Source organism: Phocoena sinus, chromosome 10 (assembly GCF_008692025.1).
Source record: "Phocoena sinus isolate mPhoSin1 chromosome 10, mPhoSin1.pri, whole genome shotgun sequence".
In the NCBI taxonomy this organism is placed as follows: domain Eukaryota; kingdom Metazoa; phylum Chordata; class Mammalia; order Artiodactyla; family Phocoenidae; genus Phocoena; species Phocoena sinus.
In genome coordinates, this window is record NC_045772.1 from 38,783,171 (window position 1) to 38,797,388 (window position 14,218).

At 33.3% G+C, this 14,218-nt stretch overlaps 1 protein-coding gene across 1 annotated transcript in view; it reads right to left on the bottom strand.

The window, feature by feature from the left end:
• Nucleotides 1-869: 869 nt before the first annotated feature.
• OTOGL (otogelin like) overlaps nucleotides 870-14,218 on the bottom strand; it is a 148,148-nt gene continuing 134,799 nt past the window's right edge. Inside the window, 7 exon segments of the mRNA XM_032646052.1 lie at nucleotides 870-1,118; nucleotides 1,673-1,752; nucleotides 6,963-7,008; nucleotides 8,404-8,523; nucleotides 11,059-11,163; nucleotides 11,620-11,798; nucleotides 12,881-12,944. Of these exon segments, the coding sequence (XP_032501943.1) occupies nucleotides 918-1,118; nucleotides 1,673-1,752; nucleotides 6,963-7,008; nucleotides 8,404-8,523; nucleotides 11,059-11,163; nucleotides 11,620-11,798; nucleotides 12,881-12,944 (795 nt within the window). The 3' untranslated portion in view covers nucleotides 870-917.

Genomic DNA, 14,218 nt, shown 5'->3' on the forward strand with positions numbered 1-14,218 from the left:
AACAACATATTTGAAAACAGTTTTAATGGTACAAAAAATAAAAGCCCGAGATCTCCCTCCTCTATTTAGCAAATGATGCTACATTTCCCCGTTCCTTATTATTCAGGTAACTATTACATATATACATATGTATGTGTGGCATTTTTTCCTTGTTTTTAAAGGAATTGAGTTTAAAATTCTTAATTCTAGGCAAAGCAAACTCTTTAAGAATAAAAGGTTCTGTGATACACACCTTACCATACTGTTCAAAAGGAAAGAACATATTGCTGGAATGTCAAAGATGTAGACTTAATCCAGCTGTTAACATGAATTCACTATATCATTACACCGGACGAATTTGTACAAGTCACATAGCTTCTCTGGTTATCTGATAAATTTGCAAAATAAGGGAAATTTGCAATAACATTCCTAATATCCACTCAGATTTCAAATAATCTAAAATCCTATTGTTCTATGATCAGTCTCTAAGTGTACCACTCTTTATGACTATCCAGATGCCACTATTAACCGATTACATTTACCAGAATAAACAGTAGCAATGAAGAGTATCTTAATTCGAATAGCTATGGCAGACTTTTCAAATTAAAAAGAAAAGACTATTGAGTGAAACTGAAAGAATCCTACAAAACAACCTTCTAATAGATGAGAATATAATTGCATGCTGCAATTATATACATAACAGCATTTCAGCTGAACACCTTAAAATCATTTGATTCTCTAAAATAGACTAAGTCAATAAATCTAGTTTTTCCTGGAAATTTTATTTATTTTGTAGCAAGTGTTAAATTGCCATATCCCAGTAGTCTGAAAAATACATTATTAAACAGTATAAATCTGCCCAGTGCCTTAAAAAGAGTGATAAAAATTAACTCCATTTGACCTTATGATGTTGCATAGAGTTCTTGGAATCCAAGAATTTAATTCCACTGGCATGTGCAGTCTATAGGTTCCTGGAGAGTGTGCAGGACTTCAGTGCCATTGCCTGAGCAATACAGCGGCACAGTCAAGTTGCGCACCCCATTTTCACGACAACACTTACAGAATCTTAGTTGGCTCTCAATATTGATGTTAAATATGGTAGCTGATGGGCATCTTCCATCGCAAGATGCAACATTTATCTGTAAGAAGAGATGAGAAAATTGTTTAAAAAATTTTAAGACAGTGATATTGATTCCACTAAGGTAGCATATTGTTTGTCCAAGATGGCAATCTGACATAACTCAAAGTATGAAATGTGCACACAAAACTAGACAGATCTATGGAATATAGTAATCACAATCTAATGATTCTATTGTAACCTGTATTGTATCACAACTAAGTAGACTATAGAATCAGACAGGTCTTATTAAAGTGGGAAAAGTTAGAACTAAGACTATTTTTGCTGATTAAAATTACACACTTAAGACAATATGTGGTCAAATATATTTAGGTTTAAATTTCCATCTCTCTGTATTGCAATTAACATTCAGAACTGTTGATTATTTATGCCAAGAATAATTCATACTTCTTCACAAACAGAATATTTTAATATTAGAATGTAGGAATAATCTCCAGAAGTTAAATATTTTAAGTGTTGGCATTTTGTTGGCTTACAAACTTACCAGTGCTGTGACACATATACTTCTGGAAAGACACATACGCTTTATGTAACAAATGATATTTTTCCACTTACAGAGGTTTGACTTATACAGTCCTGTTTCCTTATGATTGATCTAATAATCACTTTCTGGCATATTCTTTCGTCTCGTTTGCCTGATAAAATACAGAATATATTTATTCATCAAAAGTCCATATCAAATTGTTTCTTAATTCAATTAAACATATGAATATATTTATAATTGAAAACTGATATATTTATATAAAACATATTTCTATAATAAGAGATAGTGAGAATTTTACTCTTACATAGTGTATGTTAATATTTATTTTCAACTTCTTTTCTCATATATTTTCTAGCTTTATATTTATCTCTTTATCTTATTGTCTTAGAATAATTATCATAATCATAAATCAAACATATTCCACACATGGAGTAATGCTAACATCAACCTGTGTCAGGTGTATATTTATTATTATATTTAATGTAATATTTATACATTATATTTTAATGTAATACATATTTACCTGTACATGTACAGGTAAATATACATGTACATAATTAAGGCATACATACATATATATAAATCAATTTTAAAATATAAACTGATAGATTTAAAATCACATTATCTTAATGGATATTAATGTAAAATTCAAGAATGTAACTGAATTATTATCAACCATGTTGAAATGTATGGATGACTCATACTTGATTTTATGGCTCTGAAATGATGTCACAATTTCTAATGAAAACACTTTTATTAATTAATCTATTAATATGCTTCTGTGTGCATGATGTATTATCACTTGATAATACACCCAATAATATATAGTTAATGCTGTATGATAGAGAATGTAATCCCTGAATCAGGATACAAAACAACCAAGGTTCTCATCTCACTCTGTTACTAATTTGTTCTGTCATTTTAGGAAAGAGACTCAATCATTCTGAGTTTCCTTGTTTGCAAAAAACTGGAATTAGAGCTCCAATCTTCAAATGAGTTTAGTCGCAAAATCTTTATTTAAAATAAATGCTTGAGGGCTTCCCTGGTGGCGCAGTGGTTGAGAGTCTGTCTGCCGATGCAGGGGACAAGGATTCGTGCCCCAGTCCGGGAAGATCCCGCATGTTGCGTAGCGGCTAGGCCCGTGAGCCATGGCCGCTGAGCCTGCGCGTCCAGAGCCTGTGCTCTGCGACGGGAGAGGCCACAACAGTGAGAGGCCCGCGTACCGCAAAATAAATAAAATAAAATAAAATAAATGCTTGTATGAAATCCCAACATGTGAAGTATATAAAAGTTAAGCCACTCTGGTTGAAGCAGAGATGGGTAGCAAAGACTGCCTGAAATTAAACTGTTCTTGTCAAGGTCATCCATGACTTTCAATTACTATTTTCAAAGATCACATCTCAGTTCTCATCCTACTTGACTTCTCAGCAGTGTTTGACTCAGTCCATCACTCTCTCCTCCTGGATACACTTTCTGCACTTGGCTTCCAGAGCGTACTCTTTGCTCTGCCTCCCATCTCTTTGTGGCTCCTCCTCAATCTCCTATGCTTGTTTTTTCTCCTTTCCCCGACCTCCCAAATACGGTGTGGACTGAGGCTCAGTGTTGGTGGCAGAGGGCAGGCTATTTTGTTCCTTATGATGCTTTCACCCAGTGGTTACTGCATTAGCCCTTCTATTCTCATAAGTTTTAAAACAAAGAATAGTCAAGAAGGAAACCATCTTTGACATGACCTATAAGGTCCTTATCTCCTTCTATCACTTTCATCCCTGTGCTGTGACTGTACTTTGCCATTTCCTCCACCTTGAACACTCTTCACTCTACCTGGCTGGCTCCCAAGGACATTCAGTCCCTATTCAAATGACACCTCATCACAGAGGCACTCTCTAATCACCCACTTAAATGAACAACCCAATTTCCCTCCCTCTCCATCACTTTTATTCTGTGCTATTGTTCTTTATACCATTCATCACTACCTGACATAATAATGTATATTTACCTCTTATTGTTTCTTCCCCTTCTTGATAACATACACTATGCATGCAGATATTGTTTCATCCTCTATCATGGTCCCAGTGCCTAAAAGGGTGTCTGGTAACATGAGAGGCACTCAGTAAAAATCTGTTTGTGTTAACTCATTCAATGAATGAAACTGGGACAGCATAAATGTATTGTTAGTTGGCTGGATTTGTTCGTGCCAAGAGCCATTTCCTATTTATTCCTCAGAGACTTTATTGTAACACATTTTGTTTAGCGTAGCACCTGCAACAATACACAATATCCACAGTCTCTCTGATAAAGCCTGGTCACCCAAAAGCAAAGACTACAGACAGGGGTTCTCTAATGCCAAAGCAGAAACTACTTCACAAGGGCTTATACATCAGATGAGAGAAAATGAGGAGGCTTGGTATTATTCTGTACTTCAAAGAGCTTGGCAAAATTGAAATATCCTGAGGCCAGGCAATGGAGAGGCCTAAATCTATTGAGTGTTATTGACTAGTGTGATACACTTTTCTGAACCTTCATTTCCTCACCTGTAGGGAAACCATACCTACCTCCCCACCTACCTTCCAGAACTGTAGTGAAGATTCATTGCAGTACTGTCTGCTATGGGTTTAATAGAGTGTTGACACGTGATGGACAATCAATAGTAGCAATACGGTCAAGTCAGACAGATCTTCCCCTGTCTGCCCTCAGATAACATAAATACACTCACTTCTCTAATAATTAAAATGGGGTTACAGAATTCAAGGTGTTTACATTGCAATGTGATTCTATTCCTATATCTCATACCTATGGAAGAGTCTAGAATCTAAAGAAGCAGAAGGAAAAAGACATGAGAGCATAAAAATATAAACTTCCTTAGATTCTGGAGCCTAAATTTCACTCATTGAGTTCTTGATACAATGACTATTTGATACACATTAGTTTACATTTGATTCAGAGAAAACAATGAAAAACTGCTCATTTCTAATGAGCAAAAATTTTCATTAGTATGTGTCTAAGAGCCCCAGTAATTAAAAAGCATTAAGTGGTACTCTATTACCCACTAAAATGCTGGCAATATAGCTGTTATGGGTTGACTTCTGTCTTCCAAATACTCCTATGTGCCTCAGAATGTTACCTTATTTGGAGATAGGGTTTTTTTCGGAGGTAATCAAGTGAAAAAGAGGTCATTAGGGTGGGCCCTAATTCATATGACTGGTGTCCTTATGACTGGAAATTTGGAAACAGATCCACTTACAAGGAGAACACCATGTGAACGTGAAGATGGCCGTCTAACAAGCCAAGAAGAGAGGCCTGGAGGAGACCCTTCCCTCACAGCCCTCAGAGGGTATCAACCCTGCTGACACCTTTGTTTTAGACTTCTAACCTCCAGAACTTTGAGACAATCAATTTCTGCTAAGTCACCCAGTTTCTGGTATTTTGTTAACAGCAGCCCCAGCAAATGAATACAAGAACAAATTGGACATCAGAATGTTTGTTGTGGGTGGGTATGAATGTGTTGGATTTTACTTTTCACACCTCATGTAAATAGACTCTGTCGTTCCAGCCCTGCACTGATGAGCAGACATCATCAGTCGGCCTCTGCCCTCTCCTAAAACTTATACTGATGATGTTCCAGAATATTACTAGCGGTTAAGAAGCAGGCTGTGAGATCAGGCCTGGAGGGAAATCCCACAAGAGGTATGACTTAGATGAGTTACTTAAACTCTCTAAACTGAAAATCAGGATAAATGCAGAACCCATCATTGGAATTTTGTGAGAAATAAATTGTCAGTAGAAAACAGGTGAGTTTCTGATTTATAAGCTGTTATTATGTTCAATAATATATATTTTACTTATGTTTCATCAAAATATTAATTTATTTTATTTTTTTAAAGATAATTATTTTATTTTATTTTTAATTAATTAATTTATTTTTCACTGCGTTGGGTCTTCGTTGCTGTGCACTGGCTTTCTCTAGTTGCAGTGAGCGGGGGCTACTCTTTGTTGAGGTGCACGGGCTTCTCATGGCGGTGGCTTCTCTTGTTGTGGAGCACAGGCTGTAGGCACGCGGGCTTCAGTAGTTGTGCCTCGCGGATTCTAGAGCGCAGGCTCTGTAGTTATGGCAAACAGGCTTAGTTGCTCCGCGGCATGTGGGATCTTCCCGGACGAGGGATCAAACCCGTGTCCCCTGCATTGGCAGGCAGATTCTTAACCACTGTGCCACCAGGTAAGTCCCTAATACCTTTTAATATTGTTTTCAATATGACTAACACCTCTAAATAGACAAGACTATTCTTACATATTTATGGGATTTAGCCCTTCATGAAAGAAGTTCAGAAATCTCCCTTGAGAGGCATGATAATTTGTGTCGAAAAATCCAACCCTACACAGTGGCATTATTAACCTGAATTGTGTTGTAGACTTTTTTCCCAAAAGCTTCTCTAAACAATGTTAAAATTACTATTTATGCCAAGTTTCCTAAAACATTTTTCTTTTTTTTTGTTTTAGTATTTTCATTGGATTTTAATAACTTTATTATATGTGAGATTGAACATTTTTTTCTATTATTAAATGAAATTTGCATTAAAATAAAACTAACCATTTTTAAATACACAATTTAGTAGCATTTAATACATGCAGAATGTTGTACATCTACCACCTTATCCAATATCAGAACATTTTCATCACCCCAGAAAGAAACCCCATACCCATGAAGCAGCACTCCTCCGCTCCCCTCTAAACGTTTTCTTGACATAAATTCATGAACACAAAAAATAAAATCATAAACACATAAATAAAAATGGTTGCATGAATACCCCTCTATTCTATTTCAGTCCTTAAAATCATTAAAACACACTATAAAATAAACCTTATAATTCAAATAAATATATTGCATGCACATAATTTTGTCAGAATAAATATGGGAAGTTTTATATATATGATTTAAATATAATTGACTAAATTGGTATTTCTCAAATGTATTATACAGAACCATAGGTTTGGAAAATATCACACTTTCTATATCCTTATTGACGTCTCATCATAACCTACTTTGTGTAGTTCAGCCTCTTCAAAGCACATTTCACCATAGGGCACTTTCAAACTTAAAACCTACTGAAATCCTGTGCAATACCTTTTGAAAAATGCAACAATAAATTTCTAATATTTAAATTAAAATTCATCTCAATTAAAAACTTATGCTCCAGAAGATAAAATTACAAAATAATCAACCGCATAACAAAAACATTTAAATAATAAACATTATAAAATTTGTTTCCCTCATTGCAACATAGGAACTGAATTTTATGTGAAAAAATAATAATCATGAGCAATTAAAACTAATCAAATTAATGTATGTAATTTGTCTTCACTTACAGATCTTGCAACAGCCTTCATTATAAAGCTTTACAATCCCTTCATTCTAGGAAGAAAAAAGGAATAATGTTAAAATTCAGTGTTTTGTCATTTCATCCTAAACTAGAAATAAAAAACCAACTTTCTCAATATTTTTACTAAACATCACAAAGACTTTATAGAAAGATGACTGAAATTTAACAATTTCTAATAAGAATTTTTGTTTGTAAAATTAGGAGCAGATATTTTGTTTAAAATTTGTTATTTCTTCATTAGTAATATGAAAAAGTGCAAAAGGATTAACTTACTTAAAAGAACCCATTTTAAATACCACAAAAGATTTTCTTACCAAATCAAAGTACTAATAGGGACTCTAAATAGAGGCCATTATATCTTTTAAACTCCTTGAAACAAACTGAACTACTTTTTTGAGACTAGACTGAGTTCCTGAATATAACTGAATGTTAAAATGATGTCTCTTTTTCTTTAATGTTTTATTATTCAAAAAAATTCCCCACTTCAGGATGTCTCTTGACAAAGGCTAAATTAAGAAAATTTCATCTATTTTGGAATTCTTACAGTAAGTTGCTAATTGCTTTTAGTAACTTGCTAATTGTAATTCAAATAAAAGAATTTATTCTATAAAAATGAATCTGTGAAATAAGATGATGCCTAAGATTCCTTCAAGAGCTGAAATTCTATTACTTTAGTACATATTGTATCTCACTAGCCAGCCAACTAGCTAACCATCATCACTAAAATGGCACATCATGAAAAAAAAGTGAAACTGTGCTATTTCTCCACACTTAAAGAAAAATATTGCCTTGCACAACAGAATAAAGCTTACTTTTCATTAGGGATTATTATCTCCTAAATAATTAAGGCTACAAAGAATCTTTTTTTAAAAACTGTTTGACTTTCGAAAATCTACTCTCCCAATAGGCTCTTCTACGAGAGAAAAGGGAATTGGAAGAGCAAAACTAAAGAATCAGCAATGCTCTGGCATGTGCTGAGTTTCACAGTGGCCCATGCTCAGAGAAACTATGGCAAATTTCACTTAGGCTAGTATGCTTTAAACAGAGAATGACAGCATAAATCTGCTGTGTGTTTAAGAAAGAGAAATTTGACCAAGTTCTGATTGATTAGTTTATTAATCCATATGGAAAGAAGAGGCTAAGTTGGCTGATCAAAGGATTTTTCAATAATCCTTTGGTCTACATATTAAAAACCCAGACATAGCATCATGTCCGTTCAGGGAGACTCAAAATTATTTGGAATGCCATATATAACTCAGTGTCAAACTGAGAAAATATAATAGAGCTTTTATATATACATGAAAATAAAACATTTAGCAAAATAAATAAGCCATAATGTATGTATGTATGACCTTCGAAAACATATTAATGTGATTTTCTAAATTATATTTAATGCCAAATTTTCTTAGCTATAACAAAGTACAAACCATTTTGCATTCAGTCTCATTAAAAGGGGGACAGACCATACTGTACTTCAGAATTGTCGTCCCTTCATCAGTTTTAACACATTCAAATGTGGTACAATTATAGTTCCAAGTACTGCCCTCCTAAAAATAAAAGAGAAAGTTACTGTTTGCTTATTAAAATCTGCTATATTTCTTAAGTAGAATGTTTCCTATCCTACTGAATCAAAAGTCTAGATTCAGAGAGCTTCTTGTAACATAAAATGTCCATCTGGCAATGTCCCCAAACTTATCTAAAATAATTAAAAATACATATATGTGGTATGTGTGTGGGGGGGTGTTTTGGTTTCATACTAGAACCAAGATGTAAATGTGAAACAAAGCAACAGAGAGGAAAGAAGCAAATAGGTATCTTTTTCTACTACAAAATTAATTATCTAACGTGGCCAAGTGTCAAAGGTCTTGCTCTAATATTCCCTTACTAATTATAAAACAACAAGTCATAATACTTAGTACACCTCCTCTCTTGAGGTTTGTTTATTTTTCCTTCTACTCCCTTATCACCAAAAAATTTAAAAATCTTTGGATGATAGTGATTATTCACCTGTGGTTCTAGTTTTCTATACCTTCTGGTTATTTTTAAACATATCCCTATTCTTTTAACAACTTTTTCAACATACTAAGTGTTTACTTCATTCTTTTTTTAAAATTTTATTTATTTTATTTATTTATTTTTGGCTGCATTGGGTCTTTTTTGCTGTGCATGGGCTTTCTCTAGTTGTGGCGAGCAGGGCTACTCTTTGTTGTGGTGCGCGGGCTTCTCATTGTGGTGGCTTGTCTTGTTGCGGAGCACAGGCTCTAGGTGCCTGGGCTTCAGTAGTTGTGCCACTCAGGCTCAGTAGTTGTGGCACAAGGGCTTAGTTGTTCCGTGGTATGTGGGGTCTTCCTGGACCAGGGCTCGAACCCAAGTCCCCTGCATTGGCAGGCAGATTCCTAACCACTGTGCCACCAGGGAAGTCCCTAAGTGTTTATTTCATTCTTGATTTCAGAATTCCTATTTAGAAACAAAATCAGCTGAAAATAACTATTATATAATTATTATGCTGTAATTGTTGATATATTTTTTTATTTTATAACCTGCATTTTAAAATGCTAGTCAGACTCTGACTTGAAGATGCCTTGTGAACCAGCAAAGAATTCTGACAAACTTTATTTTCTGTAGATTCTATTTTAATGTATAAATATCATCAGGTCTTCTATGAATCTCAACTGGAAAAGATCTACAAGTCCAGGTATAAAAGAAGATAAAACATTCAAATTTGAATATTAATTCTAATATTCAATTCAAATAGTACTAATTTATCTGAAATCAAAAATTACTTGTTCCATAAGAATTAGATTTCTAGATAACTAAAGCTTATCTTTGAAAGAGCCAAGAGTTAACAATCTTCATATATGTTTACCTATATTACATTACTTGTTGTGTTCTCAAAAAATATTCTAAACATAATTTAATCTTTCATTTAAATTTCAGGGCTATCACAGGATTACTGACATCTATAGAGTTTATGTTGCTCTTTTACTAAATCCCCACATGACTGTATATTTTCAAGTAGTCTCTGATTCATTTTCTTTCACACCTATGTCTCCTCATTTTATAAGCTTCCTTTTTCAAGTCTCCCTCTTTAAAATGATATAATATGAAACAAATATTGCTATGATTAAACAAATAAACAATATCAACAACATTATTTAAATCAATAACACTATTTTTCACATAATTATAAAACAATAGACTATGAAACAATAAGATAATTGTTCACTTTTCTTATTTAATAAAATGCACAGGATTGGAGAAATCTCTTTTTCTTTTGGGTCTATGAGTAATCCCTTGTACTTAAGAACAACATAAATAAGACCTCCATATAATTAAACTACTAATGGAAAAAATTTAAGGATAGCAATAATAAATTGGAACTACCTTCAGGTAATGTAAATTATAAACAGAATTTGTGAGCCTCCTAAATCTGATGACATCACTAACAACTGTACTAATACATGGTTCCATTCTTCTATTCTAAAAAAGGAAAGGAGTAGGTCAGTCTTCAAACCTCCATAGAGTTATTATGAGATAACGGAAGAATTCTGAATAATAATTTTATTGTTTTGGGCAGAAAGATGTGGTATAGCATTCATTACTCTTGGGATCTTCTTTTTAAAAGTTTTTTCAAATATTCTTAATCTTTTGTCATATTTACCCACTGAAATCTTTGATACCTGAAATAATAAAGTGCTAACAACTTAAGTTTCAGATTTCCATCAAAATGTTTCATTTCAAATGAGTGAATAAAATAACATTGTTCTTTTCCTTTGTTCTAATTATTAGAAATCAACATTTCTCAAAGTCCATTCCTAACATCTGGGGAAAAAAGTAAGGATCTATGATAAAATAAGTTTGAGAAACCATTTTAACATGCTCCTTTACAATAGAAATCAGATACTTTAAAATGTAACTATGTCTTGTGTGTTGTAAGCATGCTGTATATGGGTGTGCTTATTGTATGTAGAACACTACGTGTGTGTGTGAGTGATATTTTTCAAATTTATGGAACAGCTTCTTTAGAAAATAGCACAGACAGCTACCCGTGGAGCACATTTTAGGAACGAAGAAATTCATACCTCATATATAACTGATGTTCCATTTTCCATTTGAAATTTGCAGGATACATTTTTGCAGGTACCACAACAATCATAATCACTTGGCGATGGAGTGTATACCTGGTGCTGTGCATAATAATAATTTGAATTAGCCAATAACAATACTGATATTTTTAATGAATTCATTCTGAAAGTGCTTCCCAATACAGCCTATGCTGTCTCAGAGCACCTGTAAAGCATTTCTGAGGTTGAATTTGAAGCACTTCAAAAAATAACTGACTTTATATAGCTGTATTAGAAGTGAAGTAGATGTTAACCTTTACATCTAGCAGCCAAGATTCATCAAGTAGATTTAACAAGCTCAGGTCAAACAAGCTGTATAGGTAATAAGATTCCTGAAGCTCAAGGTTATACACAGGAAAAGGAAACTGCATTATGTAGATAAGTTACAAATTAACAGATTATTAAAGAACTATTCAAGTGTATATTTTTAACTTATGGAGTATTCACTCATTCGAATTCTACAGCTGCCATTTAAAGATTAATTAACTCTCACCAGAATGACTTACAAAGAATACTTACAACATCACATTCTTTTGAACAATTCAACATTGTAAAATTCAAAGTGTGGAAGCCTGTAAGGTTATCTTTCTCTTCTAGACACTCTACCATGTAACAAAAGTCCCCTTCCAAATACTTTATCATAGATTGGCCAGGATTCAATACTGATACTTCTTGAAACACACACACATCATCCTTTTCTAAGAAAACAAAAAAAGTCAACAAAAAGTACTATATTAAGTTTTTTATTAACTGATCATTTGAACTTTTAAGTTTATGTTTTTATTGTGATATGCAATTTTTTCAAAACCAGTAAAGATCTTTACCTTTATATATTGTTAACAGCTCGAGTTCACTTAATAATGAATGTAGCATTTATTCCTTAACACAGAGTAAGAAATTGATTCCTAAACTCAACTGCTATACACTGTTTGAACTGCCTCTAAAAACTATACTTTATAGCAGATTCCAGAATTTTAGCCCAAAGTGATCATCAAGCTACTTGCTGTTCCCTCTTCTGGAAACATAACATGACAATTTTGGGGAGTGGATATAAATGGAGGCAAAATCTAAATCAATAACAGTTGGTCTCTTCATGAAGGGATTGTGTAACATTTCATGTTTTTTGCTATTTTGAGAGAAATTTTTCAATTTTTTGTGTTGCAAAATAAAGTCATATAAATGATACTTTATGATGAAGGTAGGTGATATAATGTGCTATCACATCATTAAAAGTGGCTTATAGTAGGCTAGAATAGTGATGAAGAATGCAGCTCAGAAGCTCTTTGTGCCTTGCGAACGTAGGATTTAACTCTTCTCTCATATAAAAATACAAAAGTTTTAAGCTATTAAACAAAAGTTTATTTTCTATTAACCTACTAATACTTAATATGAAGATTTGTTATTTCATAGAAAAATCAACCTTATGCTTTGCAGTGTTAACATCAATAATAATAAAACAGTGAGCAAAAATCTCTTTTAGATGTTGTCTAATTTTAAATTAAATTATATACACTAAAAAGAACCCTGGCATCAACTTTAAATTCTGTGAAGCCTCTGAAAATGAATCATTTTTATGTCCTGTTACCAAGTTTCTCAGAACATTTAGGAATATTACAAAAGAGGAAATTGAAAAATAAAAAGTACACTTTTTATACTTAAAAACTGGCCAATGGCTTAAAATGTGTAGTACATCTCAAAACTTATTTTTAATTTATTCATAGTAAACAACAGATATCAATAATATTCATTATCATTTAAAAGTTTCAAAAAACATAGTTACCACAGAGATACTGTACACATCCACAGTCACTCTGAAAGTTGAGGTCTATTGCATGAAATTCTCCCTATTAGAAAGATATTATTATATGACTTATCAATATGGCTTATTATATTACCATTGTAAAAAAATGCACAATATAACATCTAATAAGTTTCCTACCCCACAGCCACATAGCAAGTTCATAAAAATATTTGACAGTGAACAAGCTTTGATTAACCCAGTGGTCATTTAATTAGTAGCCTATAGAAAATACTCACAATAAAAATGTGATCATAGACCACTCAATCTCTCTAAACTTAAATTTCCTTATCTATTAAATGAGTGAAGGTGGATAAGATGATCTTTATGATTTGTTCTAACTTTAAAATTATATTGTTAGATTCTGAGCTTCTAGTGGGCAATTAGAGATAAAAGGATGCTTGCTAACCCTAGAAAATTCTCTTGATGAAAATGTTCTTGATCTGCTCTGTAGAGCTGGTCCAGAACCCTGAGGTCTGCATCAGAGCAAGGCTTCTTTAGCATATAAAACAAGAGCAGAAGAGTGTAGTACAATGATTAGTAGCACAGGCACAGGAACAAGACTGCCCTTGTGCCAATCATGCTCTGCTACTTAATAGCTCTGTCATCTAGGGCAGATTACTTAGCCAGTCTGCTCCTCACCTTCCTCATCTGTAAAATGGGGATAATAATACCGTCTGCCTCAGAATTGTTGAAAGAAATAAATGGATCAACATATGTAAAGAGCTTAAAACAAGCTGATGTACAGAAAGTGCTGTAACCTTTAGCTGTTAGTAAATTGCTGTTATGACCAATGCTTAAACTTTTCCCTACTAGGGAAATGGTATAGGTTCTTCTCAAGTGTAGGACTCAGGCTTAAAGTTTCAAGGATTGTATTTTAAACATCAACTTTTCCTGGGTGTGTTTAATTTTCATATGACATCAGTAATAAAAACTAATTTGATTCTTGACACAAAAAAAACCTCAAATTCATAGTAATATATAAAAGGCATTTTTCTCCATAAGCTAATAATATCTCACTTTTTATAGTGCTTTATGAGATGTAAAGTAGTTTCATAGACATTAACGCCTTTGTTGTTTTATGACTTTTAGTCATTATACAATTCTAATGGGATTGGAAATAAAATATTGGAATACAGAGTTAAAAATAGTAATAAATCAAACTCCCCCACTGCATAAATTACTCCAAAAGATTAGATAGTACTTTTTAAAAATATATCATCTTAGGGACTTCCCTGGTGGTGCAGTTGTTGGGAATCCACCTGCCAATGCAGGGGACACGGTTTCGATCCCTGGCCCGGGAGGATCCCACATGCCGCG